At 53.0% G+C, this 20,691-nt stretch overlaps 2 protein-coding genes across 2 annotated transcripts in view; one reads left to right on the top strand and one right to left on the bottom strand.

Moving 5' to 3' along the window:
- Positions 1-9,339, top strand: part of PAPPA2 (pappalysin 2) — a gene marked incomplete at both ends in the record, with an annotated part of 84,182 nt that extends 74,843 nt beyond the window's left edge. Inside the window, 2 exons of the mRNA XM_084266572.1 lie at positions 7,174-7,272; positions 9,265-9,339. Coding sequence (XP_084122698.1) covers positions 7,174-7,272; positions 9,265-9,339 — 174 coding nt within the window. The remainder of the gene's footprint in view (positions 1-7,173; positions 7,273-9,264) is intronic.
- Positions 9,340-19,127: 9,788 nt separating this feature from the next.
- Positions 19,128-20,691, bottom strand: part of ASTN1 (astrotactin 1) — a gene marked incomplete at both ends in the record, with an annotated part of 60,592 nt that continues 59,028 nt past the window's right edge. The window contains one exon of the mRNA XM_084266127.1: positions 19,128-19,362. Within this exon, the coding sequence (XP_084122253.1) occupies positions 19,128-19,362 (235 nt within the window). The remainder of the gene's footprint in view (positions 19,363-20,691) is intronic.

Consider the following 20,691-nt stretch of genomic DNA (forward strand, 5'->3'; position numbering starts at 1 on the left):
CTTGGCAGAAACCAGATACAAGTGGGTCAGGAGGCCCTTGTGGTTTTCAGGGCTTGTTTTCCATAACCCGTTCTATCCTGCAACATATTTTGCACTAACGGCTTGGCAGATGTGATCCGTGGCAGCGGGCGAGCTGCTGAGGGCAGGATCACAGCCTGGTGCTCCTGGCACAGGAAGTCATGGCTTCTCAACGTGTGCACGGCAGCAGCCCCGGGAGCTGTGAGAGTTGGGGACCCACCTCTGGGAGCCACTGTGCCTGCCAGGAGTGCTACTGACACGCATATGGAGCATCTTCCTGTGCTCCAGTTTGCTTGTCCTTCCCTGCTTTCTGCTTTTCTTCTCCTGTTAGCGCTGAGGTCAGGGTGCAAGAAGAATGAGGCTGAGGGTCCTGCCATGGACAGATCATGGACAGAAATGTTTTTATGGAAGCGAAGACCTGCTCTGATGTGATATTCGCCTACGTCCCTGTCCTGCCCCTATGGACTGTGCAAAGCCCTTTCCGGATTGCTCTCTGCTGAGCAGGGTGGAGGAGAAGGAACATATCCCCACTCAGTAGCCCGAAGTACTGCATAGGCACTTCAGCAGAAGTGTCCCCAAACCAAGTCCCAGCCTAGGACACAGAAGCACTTTCAGACACCATGAAGACAAGGACCTGCTCTCACAGTACAGCCCTCTACAGCAACATCCGGGCTGGAGACCCAGCAGCTAGCTAACCTCATCATCCCCCTCAGCCACTGATCCTGTTCAAACTCAATCCCCAGATGTTTGCAGGAAATTCATGTCCAAAGTGTCCTGAAGAACACCTAAAGCTACATACTGGGACTGCTGGGAGCTGGGCAGCTGCTGCCCTTCGGCATGGCAGTATGAGGCACTGAAACCAGGCAGGATACTGCCTTCCTGCTTCTCACCCCTTTCTTTGAAATGTTCCTCAGAGCACATGGAGTACTTTCTCAAGCAACAAGCCTCTGTTCTCTGAGTGAGGAAGATGTTGGAGCTAGAGCAGCCATTCCTGAAGACCTGAGGTGTGACAAAAGCAGTCTGAGCTGACAAGTGAGTGGTTCAGAGACACCAGCAGGGTCGGAAACAACTGGTACAACTCCATTTTGCCTTCTGTCCATTTCTGAGGTGATGGGACAGGTCCACAATGTTTCCTAGCAAGCCATCCTGCAGGCATTTGTCACTGGTAGACAGTCTCCATGGTCCAAAAGTCACTCAGGAGAGGCTTGGGGGACACAAATGTTTAAAACGTGGATGGGGAATTTGTTTCTCTTGATCCCAGGTGACTGTTGGCAAATTTTGAGAGCTCTCTTCCTCTGAGCGGTGCTCGCCCTGCCTCCCTTGCTGCCATGGGCCAGGTCACACTCGCTCGCTGCTTTGTGTGGCTCAGGGCAGTGAGGCATCCCAAAAAGCCTTTTGAACAGGAGCCAGGCCTGTTCCCTCTCCGTCCCTCTCGTGTGTTTTTTTCAGAGATGATTTCCTCCCTGAGTGCCAGAGAGCCTCGGGAAGGAGAGAGGGAAAGCGAATGCGCTGGGGGTGTCAAGGGGGGGGTGGGGGGTGGGGAGGAGGAAAAAAAAAAGACACACTGCAACAGAGAGAGGGCCAAGAAAAATATTTAACCCAAACAATGAACATTGTCGTTTCCTCCCACAGTCTGCATTCCCAGTCAACTTCCCTGGGCAAGCTGGAGGAGCCAAGAATGGCCGGGCTCCCTGCCTCACCAGCGTGTGTGCAGGGAAGGGGATGTGTGCTGGGGACACTGTCCTATAGCATCGCCTTCACCAGCTCCTGCCATGTCTGCGGCCAAAGGGACTGGTGCCAGCCCCACTCTTGCCGTAGAGGACTGATGGTGTGAAGGGATGGGAGGGGGAATGGCCAGGCACCCTGGGGTGGTGGATGTGTAGGGGTTTTAGGTGCACTAGACTTTTAGTTAGGCTTTGGGTACTCTTCAAGTCCTGCCAGGGACCTTCCAGATCTCTCTGAAACATCCTGGCTGGTGGCTGTGGTGGGAAGGAGGGAGAGGTATCCGCAGGGAGAAGCTGCTCTCTGCCTACCTCTGGCTAAGGACTTCTGCAGCCTTTTTGTGCTTACCCCCTGCACCTCTGCCTGCTCCCCCTGCCATGTGCTCCTGTGACATGGCTTCTCCAGCCCCAGGTTCACATGCCACAGTTCTGAGCCCTGCTCTAGGTTTCACCCCCTGTCTCCAGCCCAGCTGGGGTTTCCAGCTGTGCTGAGGACACAGCTGCTGCTTTTTCATTTACCGGTGCTGATGCCTTTGGGGACTTGCTCCTGAAGACCTTGCAAAGCTCCTGGAGGACACTTCCCCAGCAGAGCTTCATAGCCTAGCCCTGTCCCTGCCTCTCCTGTGTCTCCCTCCTGTCTCCTCCAACTGATCTTTCCACCACTAATGACTCATCCATTGCAAGAGCAGCGTTAACAGTGATGAAACCAAAGTTGATGCGTGAGCCGTGGGTCTGATGGCAGCAGCAGCTTCTCCAAGTCCCGTCCCTGCCTGTCTCCCCTGTTCCTCTGGGGCTGCTTTGAAAGCCACAGCCTAGAAGGACAAAAACACCTGCACCTCCTCAGCTGCGGGGTCATGCATGGTCACCTCGGTCCAAGGTTAACGCCCAAAACAGCGATGCCCAAAGGGAAGGATGAAAGGATGGCAAAATCCACACTGGCTTAGAAGCAAACTGCACCCTCCTTGGATTGGGACTGGCACAGTTGCAAAGCCCAGGACCTGTGTGCCCTCCCAAAGGCTGGGGGGGAATCACTGTGCATATTAAGGCTGGACTTGTTTCCCTGAGACTGGGATCTGGGCTTTCTCTAGCTATGAGCACCATCCTGGTGGCAGTGCAGGTGAGCCTTGCTGCAATTTGGTTACACGGCTGGCCAGGTGCACGTTGAACCTTCCCTTCTTCCCTTCCCCTTCCCCTTCCCCTCCCTTTCCCCTTCCCCTTCCCCTTCCCCTCCCTTTCCCCTTCCCCTCTCTTCCCCTTCCCTTTCCCCTTCCCCTCCCTTCCCCTTCCCTCCCCTCCCAGCTTCAAGACCATGTGGGGATTTTTTTTTTGTGGGGGTTAGCCTATTTAAATCGCCAAGCACTTGGTTCGTGGTTACTATTTTTATGCCAGCAGTGCAGGGCTCTGGCCCAGTGGTGCCAGATGCTGAGCCTCCACATGCTAACACATGCCCTGCTGAGGCTCCTGTCTGAATAAACAAGACGGATAGCACGAGCAGGGAGATTCCTGGCTTGCTGGCTTGCCTTGGTGGCGTGTTGCCTAGCCAAGCAGCTCCCTATCAACTCATATGGCATGGGCCAGCTGCAGCAATTACCTTTATTAATTCCCCCCACCCCGCCAAGTTTATCTGAGCCGTTGGAACCAGTGCTTTTCTTCCCTTGCACCAAAGGATGCGTATCCTGGTGACTGGAACCCAGCTGGCCATTTCTCCAGCTCACATCCCACAGCAGGGTTACACATTGGGGTTTTTGGGGTTTTTTTCCCCTTCCAAGCACTGTCAGGTCTTTCCGGGAGTTGCCAACCTGGGCAAACCCTCCTTCTCCCACCCTTAGCATTGCTTTCAGTAGAGCCACGCAGCTCAAGCAGAGGCTGAACAGAAGGTCTGTGTGGGTTCTCCTCTCTCCCATCACCTGCTCTTAGCACAAAGCGCTGCCCGTGTCCTCCCTCACTGTGATGCTTGCAAGACCAAAATGGGACTGATGGAAGGACGAGGGTGCCTGTGCCTTCAGGGGTGACCCACTGGCACCTTTCTCTGCTCTTTCTGCTTGCAGAGGTAAAGCTAGCTGGAGCTCCTGGATGAGGCAAAGCTACCATGTTGTGTAGGCACTGGGCAAGGAGCGGGGACAGTGATCCCCTGACCCCACGCCTGGCTCTCTTGAGCCTCAAGCCCAATTAGTCATTTCTTTATTTTCCCCTCATGTGTTTTTCCAGTGTAATTCAGAGCATGAGCTGTCAAGTTTCCCCAACAAGTGTTGCCATAGGAGCTTGTATTTGTTTAGGGTGGGGTACGGGCTGTGGCGGGTCGAGAGGAGGGGGCAATTAGCCCTAATAGAGAAACTGGGAGCCTCTCTATCCCCGTCCCCATCCCATCCCTGTCTGTCCTCTCCCCACCTTGCACGCAAGATCTGGGAATCATTTCAGACCTGCGCAGCCGGGATGGGCAAACCCCCTTGGAATTCTATGGAAACTGCCAAAGCGGCGGGCGTTGTTTTGCCAGTGAGTCATGACATATGGAGCAAAGCTCAAGGAAAAACTCTGCTGCATTGGAAGGCTGCAAAAGCAAATCACACCTAGAAGGGCTCTTCCCTGCCAGCAGCTCTGGCTGGTCCCCTGCCTGCATCCCTGCACCAGCCAGCCCCAGCATCCCTGCCTGGCCTTCCTGGTGATCAGAACTGCTTCAAGGCTCAGAGACCTTCTTTGATCATCATCATTTAAGACCCACTGATGCTCTTCAGTGGAAGAGGACCGTTAACCCTATTGCCTTGGTGAAATTGCACCTTAGTGTCCTCTGGACATGGTTTGTGACAGCGATGATGGAAGCCAAATCCCTTCATGGTTTTGGTTGTGCTACCTAACCTGGCTGTGCCTCAGTTTCCAGCTGTAGGAAGACAGGCTTGTCCTTCTTCTCTTGCGAGATCTTCCAGGCAAATACAACCCTTCTGTGGCTGCCGGATTTTGCCCAAGGACTGAGGTAGCGACAGCACAGCCAGCCTTGGTGGTTTGCCACAATCCCCTCTGCTCCTTCCTCAAGTGACATTTGCCTGAGTTGAGCCCATTTCTGCTCCTTCTGAGTCATGGTGACAGAGCCACATAGGTTCCCTGGTTTTGGCATGGGGTTTGCTGTATGAATTACTGGCATCATCACTGATCCCACGTGTTGGCTTCGGCACTGGGGATGCAGAGCTATTGCAGCGTGGTGACACTTTTCAGCTTGCTGTCAACTGACTAAGAGGGGATCTTATTAATGTTTATAAATGCCTGAAGTGTGGGACACAGGGGGAAATGGCCAGCCTCTTCTCAGTGTCCGTGGGGACAGGACAAGGGGTGATGGCCTCAAGTTGGAACACAGGGAGTTCCGCACCAACATGCGGAAGAACTTTTTCACAGTGAGGGTGAGGGAGCCCTGGGACAGGCTGCCCAGGGGGTGTGGAATCTCCTTCTCTGGAGATATTCCAGACCTGTCTGGACGCTGACCTGTAGGACCTGTCCTATGGACTCTGCTTTGGCAGGGGTGTTGGAGGTCCCTTCCAGCCCCTATGATTCTGTGATTCTGCGATTTAGTGGTGCTGTGGCTGAATGTCCATCAAAGGCTGGGTCCAAGGATTTTCTGAAGCCCAGCTGTAGTTTGGGGCCACCAGATTCCCCCAAAATGGGTCAGCTGCTTCCATGAGATCATGGTCAGGTTTCCACCACCAAGAACCCTTTCTCATGTCACCAGTCCTCCTGGAGGATGGCCATCATTGCTGGGCCTGTAGCTACCATCACAGAGCCTGGAGCAGGGAGAAGCATTTCATTACTAATGCCTCAGTTAATGAATGGCCTCTTGGTTCTGCTAGCACACTTAGTTATTGCTTTGCAGCGCTGATGTGTATCTGTGATAAATAAACCTCAGCTGCAGATTGTTCCCAGCAGTTCATTGCAAGTGCGTTCTTGGTTGCACCAGTTGCACAGGGTTGTTTCTCAGCCCAAACTGGCTGCTTCCCAGCCCCAGTTGCTTGTTTCTTTCCTCTGATCAGATGACTCACATAACTAAACGACCATAAAACGGATTTCTGAATGGCTGCTCCAGCCGTTTGGCATTTCTGGACAGAAAGCTATTCTGCTGAAGAGCTTTCTCTTTCCATGATAGAGCTGAAAGGAAGGAAGGTTTCTTGGTGATGGAGCATTTTGTTTGAGCCACACCAAGGCAACCTGGGCTCTGCAAATCCCCGGTTGTCCAGGCAGACCTGACAGTGACCCACTGGAGAGCAGCAAAGGGCACTGGGCTGTGCCATGCGAAGACCAGCTGCTGTTATTTTGGCAGTGCCAAACTGCCCGCCACTCAACAGTGCGATTTCCTTACAGAGGGTGAGATTTGGGCTGTGAAGAGAGGAAATGAGGAAGATGGCCAAAAATTAAGCTGGGAGGTGGCCACATTGCCAGAATTTCTGGTTATCAGTAGGCTGCTGCCCTCTCTGCTCAATCCAGAGTTGGACATTGCCCACAGACTTTGTCTTCTATTTGTCCCAGATGGCCACCAGATAAGTAGCCTTGTAGCTTGACCTGGAAAGCTTTGATGGAGCCATGTGCTGTGGATAGGGGTAGACCCTCCAGTGGACAGTCTAGGAGAATCTGGGGACATGTTCCTCAGTGTCAGAGACAGAGCAAGAGCACTCTGGAAAAGATACAGTCCTTGCAACCAGTGCTTGCCAACACTTTACTTCACTTGAGTGCAAGTATTTCTAGGAGACTCCTGACCCCATGTTGCAGTTTTGTGTAGCTGGGTACTGAGAGGTACTGAACCTTTCTCATAGTCCAAGGGAGATAAGGCACCTACTTTCTTGAGATTGATTCTCCAGCAGGATGCTTTATCGATGTTTGCAACAGCCTCTCTGTACTTAGATGCCCAAGCCAGGTCACCAAGCTCAACTTCAGAGCTAAGCTCTTTGTTGGGATGAGTGGTGTTGGAGGGAAGAGGTGAGTCAGATGCTTACAGAGCCCTGCCCCAGCTGCCAACACATAGAGAGACGGATTAAAATGCATAGACACGAGAGGGGTACGAGAAGGTGGATGAGCAGATGAGGTGGTGAACTGACTCCTAGTTGGGTGGCGATGGACTCTGAGGAGAAGCACTGAGATGAGAGTGAGGACTTGTGGCATTCAGGCTGGGGCTCTCTCTAGTAATGTGGATTCACTTTCTCGCTTCCTGACTTAACTCCCCAAACCTCAAGCTACAGCCACTGCCCCCTGAGCACCCACTCCTCCTCACATACCAGCCAGGGTACCAGTCTTCTGGTGCCCCTTGGCTCTGAAGGGTTGCATATGGTGGAACTGGGCTTTGGCTCTTACCAGAGACACACAGGGGCCTTGCTGAGGACCCGGAACCTCTGTGCTTGGGGCCAACCTCATGGTTTTGAATAGCCTTTTCAGCAAAGACTTGGGTTTTTTTTTGCCCTAGCCCTTCCAAGCAGACGGCTGGTGTGACACCATCAACAACCGGGCATACTGCCAGTACGACGGGGGTGACTGCTGCTCCTCCACGCTGTCCTCCAGGAAGGTAGGCGAGCATCTTCTGTGCCACTGTCTGGGATTTAGGATCAAGTGGTGATTGCTAGCCACGCTCTTCGGCTTTGCTGGCCGTGGAACGGAGCCCGCAATGCAAGTCTCCCATGAATGGAGAACAAACCCATGGTTTTAAACCAAAGCCAGATGAAGCTGACAGACATCATCCCACTGATTAGCAACAGGGTTTGGGCTCAGGCCAGCAGGACTGAAAGCTCAGCCCAGCTCCCACTGGAGTTCACTGCATTCCCTCTCATTTTGGGAAAGGAGTCCCGAATGACTTCCATAGGATGCAGGGCTAGCCATGATGATCCAGAAGTCACCTTGTCATATAACTGAACATGTATCTCAGGGGGATTTTTGTTATGGTCCATTGGCACCTGCTATGGGCTGTCTTTCCCTCCCAATTCTCCCAGGGAGGGAAGGAGTGAGGAATAGCATAGAGGGAGCAGCTTGGCATTGGGATTGCACAGACTCTTCTTTGTCTCCCATCACAACTTCCCCTCCCACCCTACTTGCTATCCAGCACTCACAGCCCATCCTTCCTAAGCATATCCAACAGCAAAACAAACCATAGGGCATGAGATAATTCCTCACTGCAAAAATATGTGAATTTGGATCTTCTCATCTTTGTTGTTGTGGAGCTTGAATCATTTTTCCTTTCATCACGCATACACACAGAGAAAAAGAAAAATAAAATCCTGGGAAGATCCAGTTGAGATAGGAGAGAAAAAGCTTTACACCCAAGCAATGAGTGAAACCTCCACAGAGATACCATGACATCTCAGAGCAAGGCATGGCTCTCAGGAGGTCTGAGACATCCGGAGCTCTGGCCAAAACGAAGGACGGGTTCGCAGCTGGAGGTGGGGGGATCCAGTCCCATGGCTTTGAGTAGCCCAGTTTCCCCACCTGGAGTCCCAGGTAGCAGAAGCCTTCAGTGTGCCTCCATTAAGGCAGATGTGGAAATATGGGGTTCAAACACCAAACAGGCTCCAACCTCTTACTGGCCCAGGATATGAAAAACCAAAACATGCTTCCACAGCAAGAAAAACTGCTGGCTCTGAGCCTGCTACGTACAGAACCTCTGGAGAAAAGAATCTTCTCCATTTCCATGGCCCATGGCTGGGTAACTACCAGCCAAGAGCCAGATGCTCTGCTGGTGTCCTCCTGCCTTGCTCTGCTGCCACCAGCTAAGGTGACACCAGCTAAGGTGACACAAGCTTGCTCAGCCACATAGGACTGATGGAGAGAGCGAGCAAGCAATGTGCAATGAGCCCCTTTACCTGCACAGGATATTTCAAAGCAGGACAGCTTCTGGGGTAGCCCTAGATGGACCTACTGCCTGCCCACCGAAGACCATTACTGCTCACATAGATTTTGGACTGCCTAGGTTTTCTTAATAATGCAAAGAACTGTATGTATCTACCCTGGCTGCTGCATCTGGCAGTGTGAAGGCCAGCTTTTGCTGCTGAGAGGTTGGTTGAGGTCCTCCAAGAGGTAGCAGAAAACAAAGGAGTGCTGTCTTTATGCTCTGCTGAGCCAGGAAGAGCCAGGAGTGGCTTGAAGGAAAAGGACCATGGGCTGAGACACACAGAAACAAGGGTCAAAGTAAAGCTGAAATCTCAAGGTGCCTAACCACTGACAGCCCCAGCCCAAGTGTCGCACATTCATCAGGGGAGACTTCTCCCCAGGGTTTGACAGTTGGGATGCAAGACTCATACTGACCTTTGGCTGCAGAATTTGGGATGCACACTAAGGAAAAGGGAAACACCAATAACAAAACTCAGCCAGGTACACTCTGTACCAGAGCCTGTTACTCCGCCAGCATAGAGCTTGGTGGTCTCCACGCCACCAACATCATCAGGGCACAACCCAGTCTGTCTATCTGACTTGGGGTGGAAAGGGCTTGCAGGGGCATCGGGCTGCTTGTGGGCCACGGATCTCAAAGTGGGGTCTCAGTCCTTACATTTCCCTTCATTGCTCCTAGGTGATCCCATTTGCTGCTGACTGTGACCAGGACGAATGCACATGCCGCGACCCGGAAGCCGAGGAGAACCAGTAGCAGCACCACGAAGGGCTTCTCTCGGTCTGGCAAGCGCCGGAGGAGCTAAGGGGCAGCAACGGGGGCCCCCGGGGGACAGCAGGACAGAAGGCGTGAGGAACAGCTGGGCAGGGGCACGGTGGCTGCCCGTGGTCCGAGGCCAGTGGGAGGGGTGGGTGTGTGGCGGTCCCCTCGCTATCACTGCGCCCTTCCCCGTGGGCTCCCTCCCAGGGACATGGGGGGCCTGGTGCATGATCGAGGGGCTCAGCTGGGGGGTCCAGCACCGCCTTGGCCATGCACTGAGCTGCGATCCACGCTGAGAGCCCAGGCACAGCCATGGACATTTGTCCTGGTCCGGCGACTGGGTATCTGTCTTTGCTCTCGAGTTTGTCACTATTCACCCCCCGCCCCTGCTGTACAGGCTTCTTTTAGCAAGGTCGAGGTAGTTGTGATCTCTCTGCAAATATTTAAACTTAATTTTATATATATATATATATATATATACATACATATATAATATATATATATAAATATATATTATATTTTCTTTGCTCTTGATGAAGCTGAGAAAGGATATCCTTTGTCACACACCCGTGCTGCTGTGAAGTCCGAACCATTGGGAAAAGTGCAGGTCCGGGCAGGAGGAGCAGGGAATTTCCCCTCCCTCGCTGAGAAGGAGCTGGAAGGAGGACAGAGGGACAAGCCAAACAACCCAGGCTGTGCCAGGAGAGAGCTCCCCAGTCAGGCAGCATGGAAGCTGCGACCTCAAGGTGCTCTCAGCATCTTGCAGGCACCAAATATTGCCCTTGGGATGTGCCAGGGGTCTGAAGGGGTTGCCTCACTCTGCTCAGGGTCCTGGGTGAGGAGAAATGCTGCTGCACCCTGGCATCACCCGCGCTGTTATTTCAGAGCCCTCTGGGAAAGGTTAGATGTCTGCAAGGATCTCTGCGTGGTCCCTCTGCTCCGTGCTCCCCCCCAACTGCTGCATACCCAAGTAGACAGGGGATGTAGTAACTGTGTGATGCTCCAGATACAGGAAGCTGAAGTGGTCCTTCAAACAGTGTTGGCAGAAGTTCTTGGAGAAGACCAGACCCTGTGACGCAGGGAGAGACGGGATCTGAATGATTTGCCAGGAAACTTTGAGCATCGTCTTTTCTCACTGAGATTTTTCTTTGTCACCATCTCTGTGGCAGAGCCTGTCACGGTGGACATACAGTCATTGACTTTCCTGAATCTCTTGCTCCTGCAGGCACTAAGTAAATGCCTTCAGAGTCACTTCTAGCCCCAAAGAAGCCCAGCGAGAATCCTTGCTGATTCCCAGAAGATCAGCTTGGCAGCCCAGACTCAGCCCAAGATAGCTGGCAGGCAGGGCTCCAGCTCGTAGTTCTGTGCTCCAAAGAGGCAGAGAAAAGGGAAAAAGGAGAGCCGGCAGGAACCACAGAGCAGGGGCACAGACACCCCAGTGTGCCTGGGTGCAGCCCCAGGTTGGGACCCAGACCCCAAGGCTGCCTGGCTGCGTCCTCCCCATCTCCAAGACAGGGTTTGTCCAGCACAGGAGCGATGGTGAGAGGGTGACACAGTGTGGAGAGACCGAGGATTTTCAAGGCATCCCTTTGCTAGCTCCCCTCCCTGTCGTTTGCACAGAATCACAGGATTGTAAGGGGTGGACGGGACCTCCAGAGATCAAGTCCAACCCCCCTGCCAAAGCAGGTTCCTTAGGACAGGTTTTGGTCAGGTATTTCCTAAAGTATTGTTTGGCTGGAGGACAGGAGTAGGGGTAGAGGTGCCTGAACAATCCCACCAGCGCCCAGGGAGGAGATGCCTTGTTGTTTCCCAAGCCCCTCCCCAATCCCAAGTGCTCCCACCACTTTTTGGTGGGGATGAAGGAGGGGGACACGATGGGTCCCATCTCCTCTCGCAGTGGGGACACACTGACATCTCTGTTCCCATCACGCACAGGTGACAGTACTCCAGGATTTCACCCCAATGTGCTTGGTTTGGCTGAGAGCTGCAAGTTTTTGAGAGAGATCCACTTTTCAATCAAAAAAATTTTATGATTAAATAATCAAACAACCCAAGGAAATAAAAATTAAAAAGAAAGCCCTTTGAGACTATTCAAGCCCCTCCAAAGGCACAGGTCAGGCAGCCCATACTGCTCCACCAGTGCAGAGAAGGGGAGATACAGGCATCCCAGCACACTGGGAGTTGCGGGGCGGGGGCACAGAAGCTGCAGGGGAGAGAGGGCTGAGGGGGAGACGGCAGAATTTCAACTCCCAGTGCCCTGCAATGCCAAACCCTTCCCTGCCTGGTGTCAGTGTTACCCACATCAGACGCCAGGTTTTTGACCCTTTTGGCATGAGAATCCCACTTTCAGCCACGGTTCATCCCCTGCTCACCGGTGAGTGCAGGGAAGGGGGCTGTGCCCCGTGGATAGGGGGACCGGGGAGGGATGGAGGCGCTGGCTTGGCTGGCAGAGGTTTGTGCTTCTCACAGTCGGATAGCTTCTACCTGCCGAAATATCGTTCTTCTCTAGCGACACTGAGCGGTTCCTGTCCCCTCTCGGGTTTTATTCACAACGAAGGCTGCTGCTATTTTTATTTTTTTGTATTTGATAATTATTTTTTATAAAAATCTATGAAAAAAAATAAATAATCTTCTCATCCTCCACCTCTTTTGCCTCCTTGCTTCACCCAAGGGTGGGAGGGGATCCCCTATGCTCTCCTCTGCCCTGAACTGTGGGTTATCCCAGCCCACTCCCAGTGCTGTCCCAGTGCAATGGGAGACCTGGTTTGTGTTGGGACACACACACACACACTCTCATGCACTTCCAAAGCTCTCCCCATTCAAGGTTGCCACCCAGGCAGCATTTGCTGTGCCACAAGCTCCAAGGATTCTTTTGCAGCAAGTCTTCTGCTGGTTATGCCACCATCTGATCCCCTGCCCATCACTCTTTTTAATTAACTCACCGTAAAGTTATGTAAAGTGTGTGTGTGCTCCCCTCCTGTGGGTAGCCCCAAGTCCCATGTGTCACCAAGGTGGGGGACATCTGTAGGGCCCTCATGGGTTCAGACCTCACTGTAAAGACACCCACAACTGCTCCACTCTGCCCGGTTGGATGGAACCCTGGGCAACCTTGTCTAGATCATGCCTGGAGGTTGGTGGCCCTGTCTGTGGCAGGGGCTTGGAACTCTGTGATCCTTGGGGTTCCTTCCAACCCAGACCAGTCTGTGAGTCTATGATTCTGGTGCTCTGGAAAATAGGAATTTGTGGCATTCAGTGAAGCAGCCTGTCCTGTGCAACCTGCTGCAGCCACAGCCCATGGCCATACCTGGGCATCCCCTCTGGACCGGGGCATTAGTAGCATCTGGGCCAGGTTTGAAAGCCTCACCACCTCCCGTGCTGGAAGATTATCATGCCAGTGGCACAAGGAGGAATAGAGTGAGGTGTCACCCACCTGGCTCCAGGAGTCTTTTGCTGTTGCAATTCCCAATTTCCAGCAGCCACCAGCCAGCCAGGTCTCCCATGGTGCTGGGTATGGTGTGACCAAGACACAATGGTCAAGCAAGAACATCCTCGCCCTGTGGTCACTTTCTCAGGACTTGCAGGGTGGGTTTCTGGGAGGAAATACTGCTTTTAATGGACTTTGAGGTATCTTGTCTCCCCCTTTTTAAGACAGCTTCAACTGAGCAAATGAACCAGCCCAGAGAAGAGCCAGGTTGGTTCCCAGGAGCAGAACAAATGCAAACAGCAGCTAACAAAATCCAGGGGGCATTTCCCATAGACCAGATCTGGGGACATCTCGAGCCTCTCCCGCCATCAGTCAAGGGCAAGGTGGTCCCTCAAGGAGCCCCTTTGCTGTTTCACAGCTCAGTGCAGGGCCCACAAAGGCCAAAGCCGTGCTCCAGGAGCTATCCCTCTTTCCTTTGCCACATGCCTCGCTTGCAAGTGGTGGAGAAGGTGAGTCATGGCTGAGCAAACGGAAAGACTGGGAAGGACTGGAAAACACAATCACTTGCAGTGGGTTGATGCTTGGGGGGGATGCTGGACCCTGAGGGGCAATTCCAAGCCTATGGAAAGCAATGAAATCCCCAATTTCCTCCCATGGGGCTGATGTGAGCATGTGGAGGGCCATGGAGAGGAGTGGCAGGCTGAGAAATGGGAGGAAAAGCCCCTCACATGGGGTGCCCAGTGCTGCCCTGGCAGCTGGGTGAGCAGGGAGCACCTGGGGTCAAGGATGGAGCCGGATGCATCACACAGCACACACCCCACCCTCTCCTCACCATGGCTGGGGTGTCCTTCCCGTCACTGGGAATCGGAGCCATATGTACTCAGCCCTGATTGAAACAAGCTGAGGTGCTTGGGGTTGTGCTGCTGCTGGAAGCAAGGAGGCCCGGGCAAGCCTGAGGTCCTTCTGCCTGTGCCGGAGTGGCTGGGAATGTCAGGCATGGACTGGGAAGGGGGGGGCGGTGCAGACAGGGCTGCCTTCAGCGCTGGCCACTGCACCATGCCCGGGGTGTTGGGGCTGGACTGAGATGCTCAACCCAAAAGCAGGTGTATTCCTGCACTCAACTCATCCCCAGCGTCCCTCCTCGCTACCTTTGATCTCCTTTGGTGTGATTTTGAAGCCTGCTCCCTCTACTTCCAGCTATCACTGACGGCCACATGCCTCCCCATGCCCCACACCCACCTCTCCTTCACGTCTGGTCTTTGCATGGACTTTCTCACCGCTTCCCGGAGTAGAAACAGCATCTCCTGGTGACACTCGATGTCTCCTCCAGGGCAAAGCTCCACTGCCATTGATTTGCTCCCATGAGGGACAGTGCATTAAGGTGCTCCACACCCCCAAGAAACCAGCACCATAGTTGAGGGTTTAAATCCAAAAGGGCAGCTGTCTACAGCCATAGCCAAGTGACGAGCTGTTTTCCCACCCAGTCCCCTCCTTTTTGCCAAGGACACACCCTCAAGGCAAGAGATGCCAACCTCTGTGTCCCCAAGGCAAGGGGCACATGTATTTGAGCAGGGTGGTGGCTCTTGGAGCAACACAAGGATCTGACAGGCTTTTTCAGCAGTTGTGATGCTCAAGGAGGCCACACAGGTTGTTGTTAAGAAACAGGGACCATGGGGACACAATGCCGTGGCTCCAGTGGTGCCATGTCATTCAGGCATGTGCTGAAATGCAGAAATCCCTGCTGGTACCTGCTTTCTGAGGATGAAGAGGGACCGCTGGCCAACAACCCTTCCAACACACACACACACGTCACCAAACCCTTCCTAAACCAGTGGTGATGCATCCTTTGTGATCCACTTCCTTTCTGGGGTGGGTTTTCTCCAACCCCCACCATCACTTGCATATGACCATTGAGGAGGTTTTTGCTCCGGCAAAGGTGACGAGACCTTCTCACACAGCAGCTCAGGCTTGCAACTGCCTCACTGCCATGCAGCCCCTCTCTTCCTCCTCCTCCACCTCCTCCTCTTCACATCTTGTTCCAGTGCCACAGGTTATTGTGCAATGAGCCGACGGCAGCCACAGTACTTAACTGCATGGAAAAAGGCAGAAGGAAAGTATCGGGTGTATTTTTAGCTTATTTTCCTGCAATTTAGCAGTGGGAAGAGAAAAAAAAATTCAAAAAAATCAAGTTGTTCCATGAGACTTAATGAAGTCTGGTTTCCTATGGATTCATGCGCTACAGCCCCTACATTCCCCATCTCCCATGTCTTCCCAGGCATCCCCTCTGCCCACCTGCAGCTCTCCCACCCACCTGGCAGAGCAGGTGGCAATATACTCTTGAATTGGTCAAAGGACCAGCCACTAGACCCCACACTGCACGAGAAGTGACTTTTAAGGTGTCCTTTGTGGGTCCCAGGCACTGCCTTTCACATCGTTTAATACTCTTGATGCTGCTAATCCTCTGTCAGAAGTTTGCCAGGTGGACCAGGAAGTTCTCAGGAGTGGTTGATCACCAGACAGCACCATCCCAGCCACCTTAATAATTAAAAAAACAGACTAAAAAAAGTGTTTTTTTTCCTCTGCTACCAAATCCCCAGGATCCATGGAGGTTTGCAAAGCAAAGGACTGAACGCCTCTCACCAAGGGTACGTAAATGCACTCTCCATCCCCCAAAACCTGAAGGTACCTGCAAGCATCCTCACCTTCCCATGCCCTGCTGAGCAGGTAGGAGAGGCAAAGTGCAGGACGCAGCTCCGGCTGCATCTATCGATTCGTTCGGGACTTGGCTAACCCAGTGGGCAGACAGGCTAATGTTAAACTTGTGTGAAGACATACCCGAGTTCAAAGGCTGAGAGTGTTTCATCCACTACCAAAAGATGACATCAACTGGACCAAAACTATAAACAAACATTCCAGTTTGCCAGAGCCAAGGATTATTAACAGCTCCGTTTAATAGTCAGTTAAATTATCATCTGGAGTTTTACATAGTGTTACAACGGCTTCTTTTTGTTGTTGCTGTTGTTTAAAACTTTTTTTTAATGATTATTATTATTTTTTTAAGTAATCTGGAAGGGTTTTGCATGTCTTGCCACATGGCTATCTCACCCTAAAGCACCCTACTTTCAATCTACAGTAGTAAAACGTCACATTAGAGTTTTAATAGAACATCAAGGAACAAGAATTGTAGCCATCTTTTGAAAGAAAAGGACCAAACCATCTTTATATGTTAAGTAACTCCACAACAAGTAAAAGGTAGTAATGCTATTACAGGGGGTACAGGTGGGGGCAAAGAAAAGATAACGACCCAGAGGTTCATCTCAGGTGAATAGTCGCTCATTAATTCAGAAATAAGAAGGGGAGGGGCAGGGGCAAGGGAAGTTGCAGAAATGGATGGAAAACTGTGTCTCCTCCAGCTTCCATGTGGTTGGCAGCATGGGAAGAACCAGGAGAGCAAAAGAGAACATATTGTGCAGACCCAGCAGGTAAGAAGCTGTGGTAGATGGGGGTGGTGTCGCCACAGCAAAGAAGGCATGCCTCAGGGCTTGCAGTGATCAAGCCTCACACATCTCAGCAAGGTTGGGTCTTGTAACCAGGATGCAACCTCCCACCCTGCTCTGGACCGGGCCCTCAGGGAAGGCTGCCAGAGTTTGTCCGAGGTGTGCTCATGCATTAATTGAGGGACGGTGGCGAGAAATTTCAAGTTGGGCAAAATCCAAGGCTCAGAAACCAAGAAGGAAGGAAGATGGAAGCCTTCGTGAAGCCAGGGCCATCATGAAAATGGCCCCATGGATGTGCTGTGCTGGCACAGCAACCCAGCAGCAGTCAACCAAGTGGAGCACTGGCCCCCCGCCGCAGACTGCACGGTCTGGGGTTGCAATAGCCCGTCACAGACTGGGGATGCCATGTCACATCCAACAGTGCAAGGGTGTTGCCAAAGAACCTTGGGCTTTCCCCTCACCCTCTGGGGTGGTCCATCTCCCAAACCACAGGGAAGGAGGAGGAGCTAAGAGAGCAGAGTCTGGCTCAGACAGCTGATTCAGAGTCTCGGTTGACCACTCAAATGTGAGTGGAGGAGCAGAACAAAAACAATATGCAGACCTCCCTGCGCCAATCCTGGGGATGGGTTGGAAAAGTAACCTAGGCAGGTGTGATCATGTGGGGTATCCGGGGTTTTCCTGGCAGCGTCGCAGCAAAGTGGCTGGCAGACCACACTGCTCCTGTCCCCGTCGCTGCACCTAGTAAGCAATAAAAGAGAGGAGGCCGCTACCCAAAGGAAAACAGTCTGCTTTTCATATAAAGGCCACGTAAGTGGTAATACTTGGCGAGCAACCAACTTGCGCCTGGTCCAGAGCAGCTTGCTTTCAAGCATCCCTCCAAGGTTGCTGAGCAGAGGTGCCCCTTGCCCATCCCTGGATAGCTGTCTGGCTGGAAGTTAAAACTTGTCTCAGCGTTCCCCCTGGGGAGAAGCCAGAGGATAAACAAAAGTGTCTTGGCCAAGACTGACGATGGCTGCAAGGAAAAAAAGAGCAACGGTTCAGGACGGATCACCTGCCCACGTGTACCTGTGCACTGAGACACAGTGCTGGCCTTGCTCTGCACCCCAAGCCCTCCACAGCATCAGGCACGTTGAAATATAAGGAGAAACACATGAGAAAAAGCCAAAAGGATGCAGTGGACTTCCTTCTTGCAAAGAGCAGGTGCCTACCTGAAGACGCCTTCCAGATGCATCCATTAGAGAAACAACACTGGGATGCTCAGGTCATACCCACTAATGATGGCTGCTCCCAGAGCTCCTGGGTCCGGGCCAGTCACCCCTGGAAGTGAGGTCTGCCCATGAGAAGGGAAGAGCAAAGCACCATGTGGTCCTGCAGGAAGATACTGAACTGCTGCTGAGCACATACTGTGACACAGCACTGTCAGATGTGACCAGCTACAGGCCACAGCTGCCCTCCTCTCAGCACCACACAAACATTTAAGATGTGTCCTTCGCAGGTAGCAGGAGGAATGAGGCAGAAAATTGTAAGAGACAGGCTGAATATTGCTCCTGCCAAAGCTGAGAAGAATGACAAGGAAACTTCTCTCTGAAGAGCCATCATAAAGATCCCACTGTAGGGCTCCTGGCTTGCCCAGACCGAAGGTGCACAGCTGGTAAGCCTGGAGGTGCCTCCTCTACAAACCAGGCTGGAAGCTGAAGCTAACAGGAACCCATTTGCTGCCTCTGATGCCATCCATGGTCACGGGGCTTTGGGCAACAGTTTGCTCTGAACCAAGCCCAGTGTCCCAGGACAACCCCAGTCACCTGGTTTAAGAAAGAGCTGCAGATGTGAGCCCGAACGCAGGGAAGTAACACCCCCAGAAGCACGCCTGCCCTGCTGTGTCACTGAGCCCTCTCCAAGGGCCAGGACCACCAGGACCACCCTGCACTGCCGTGTCAGAGTATGGTATGCCCTGCTCCCCTCACCCTACCCAGGGTGAGCTGGGGCTGGATGCTGCTGCCTTGGCTAGGGCTCTCCTGAGCTGTAGTTGGATATTGCTACAAAGTCTTTCTTATGGTGGAAAAAAATTAAAGTAAAATAATGGAAGGGATATTTTTAAGTTCAACTTCCTAGGAATTTAGTCCCACAGGGAATCTCACGCTGCCCGGCTGGTCACTGGCCCTGAGGCCCAGCTGCTCTTTGCTCTGGAGGACTCGGCACCTCGGAGCAGACAGAGGCTTTGCCAGTGCCGGAACAACTGGAGGCGACGGGCTGACCAACACCCCTCTCTGCTTGCCCCAGCCAGTGACACCACACCAGCCCTGCCCTGCCACGGCACCACGGCTCAGCCAAGTCTCATCTCTTTACAATTGCAAGGAAAACCCCCAACCCTTCTGGCTGCCTGGTAGCTGTTTCGTTCAGCCATAACTATTAGCATCTCAAGCTGATCTGCATGCCCTGCCCAAGTCGGCATCACCGTCTCTTCCTTCCTGGCTGTGTCATCGTGTTTCTCCCATCACCGGTGTCACCTACCTTTGGGGATGGTCCCCGCAGCCAGGGCAGGGATGGGGCAGGAGGAGAGGGCTGTGCCCTCCCAACCTCCCTCTCCAGTGATGCTGAGAAACCTCTTGGTAAAATGAATAAAACAAAACCAAGAAAATTGGGTCCCACAAGACTCCTAACTAGAAAGGCTTTTGGCCAAGTCAAAGAAGAAACTAATACTGAGTCAGTCCTGCACAGAGCAGCCGGTTTCACTCCCCAGTCCGAATTTTTGCCTCCAGAAGCATCAACGACACCCTCCCCCCCACCCCATCCGTGGGTCCGTGTGTAAAACCTTCACAAACGCCCCATGGGAAGGCCAGCGTGAGAGTGGGCGCCTGCAACTCTCAGTAGTCCTTGTCACCATAGTCATTGTAAAGGACGCTCAGTGTCTGCTCCTCACACGTCTTCTTGAGGTCCCGGCTGAGCTCCGACCAGTCAAGCCCATAAGGCTTGATCTCGCTGTAGCGGCAGGCGAGGTACTTGAGGGACGAGCGCTGGAGGCTGATCTTGGGCTCTTGCAGGAGGCCGTTGCACCAGCTGCTGAGGTCCCCGAGCTGTGAGAGGATGAGGCCAGCTTTCCTGCAGCAAGGGCAGATGGGGGGGAAATGCCGGGCGTGGAGGGAGAATAGACAGCATGGGAGTGGAAGAGGCGATGGAGACACCGTGGGGGGAATGGCAGGAAGGGCAGGAGGTGTGTATGAGGAGAGAAAAGCAAAGAGGGTTAAGGGAGCTTCTGGGCAGAGAAGAAACAATGTGAGAGTTGAAGGACAGCTGGGATGGGAGCACACATTGGACCCGTGCCAGCACTGCGAGTCCAAATGCATGCAGAAAAAACCTCTACCTCATTCAGAGGTGCATACACCACCATGGTGGGTGCTGGACCTGCTGCACTGGTCTTGGGACTCACCTTGTGCTTTCCCACCCTGTCCCCCTCTTCTTCTTCCACCCAGTACCATCCCCACAACAAGGCCAGGCTGGCTGAGGAGTAAGGGCCCAGCCACAGGTGTAGCTGTGAAACCCCCAACACCCTTTGGGATGGACATCATCAATGACGCAGGTGGCACTGCTGCAGCTACTGGACCCCAGGTATAACAGTGCGGGAAAGTGGGAGCCAATAGCACCGCAGGCAGCAGGGAGAAACACTAGAAGGTACCAGGCATGTGATGTGTGTGACACCACAGGTGTCCTCTCCACAAAGGGCACATGTTGCGTGCCTGGGAACCGTGGTGGTCACTCGCAGCTTGGGGTAGAACCTCCCCAGTAACGTGTCTGGGCAGGGAAGAGGTGGGTGTACCAGGAACACCGTTCCCTCACTCTTACGTGGCTGAGCAGGATGCGGCAGAGAGGAAGGGTATGGTTTTGGGGACCAGCATGTGGAGATGTCACTGAACATAAGGAAGGTACTGACCAGGTTTAAGCTGCACCCCAAGATGCCCACAGGATGCAGAGGAGAGCATGGGATGAGGTAGGCAGCGACTGCCTGAAGCAGCGTGGCAGCAGGAAAAGAGGCCCAAAAAAAAAAGGAGTAGGAAGGAAGAGGAGATTTAGGGAATAAAAGAAAAATATCATGCCCATCATCTGTATTAGTTTGGCTTGTAGGGGTCTGCATGGAAGGCTGAAGGTGAGAAACATTATGATCTTCATAAGATGCCAGCCAGAAGTGCAATGAATGACAGTCCCGCTACACGGCTTGTAAGGCTGGTAGCCATGTCAGAAACGTGTCTCAAAGGGCAGCGTGCAAACTGGAAGGAACATACTGAGAGGTACAGCCCAGGTTTGACCCGGAAAAGAGGGCAGGGGATGTGACAGAGCTCCCCAGTTCTTTGCCTGTGCATTTTGCATCTTCCAGTTGCAGAGAGCAAGATGAGGAAAGGCAAGTCATAGCAGTAGCAGTTGGTGAAGAGCTGC

Source organism: Gallinula chloropus (genome assembly GCF_964237585.1).
Source record: "Gallinula chloropus genome assembly, chromosome: 6".
Taxonomy (NCBI): domain Eukaryota; kingdom Metazoa; phylum Chordata; class Aves; order Gruiformes; family Rallidae; genus Gallinula; species Gallinula chloropus.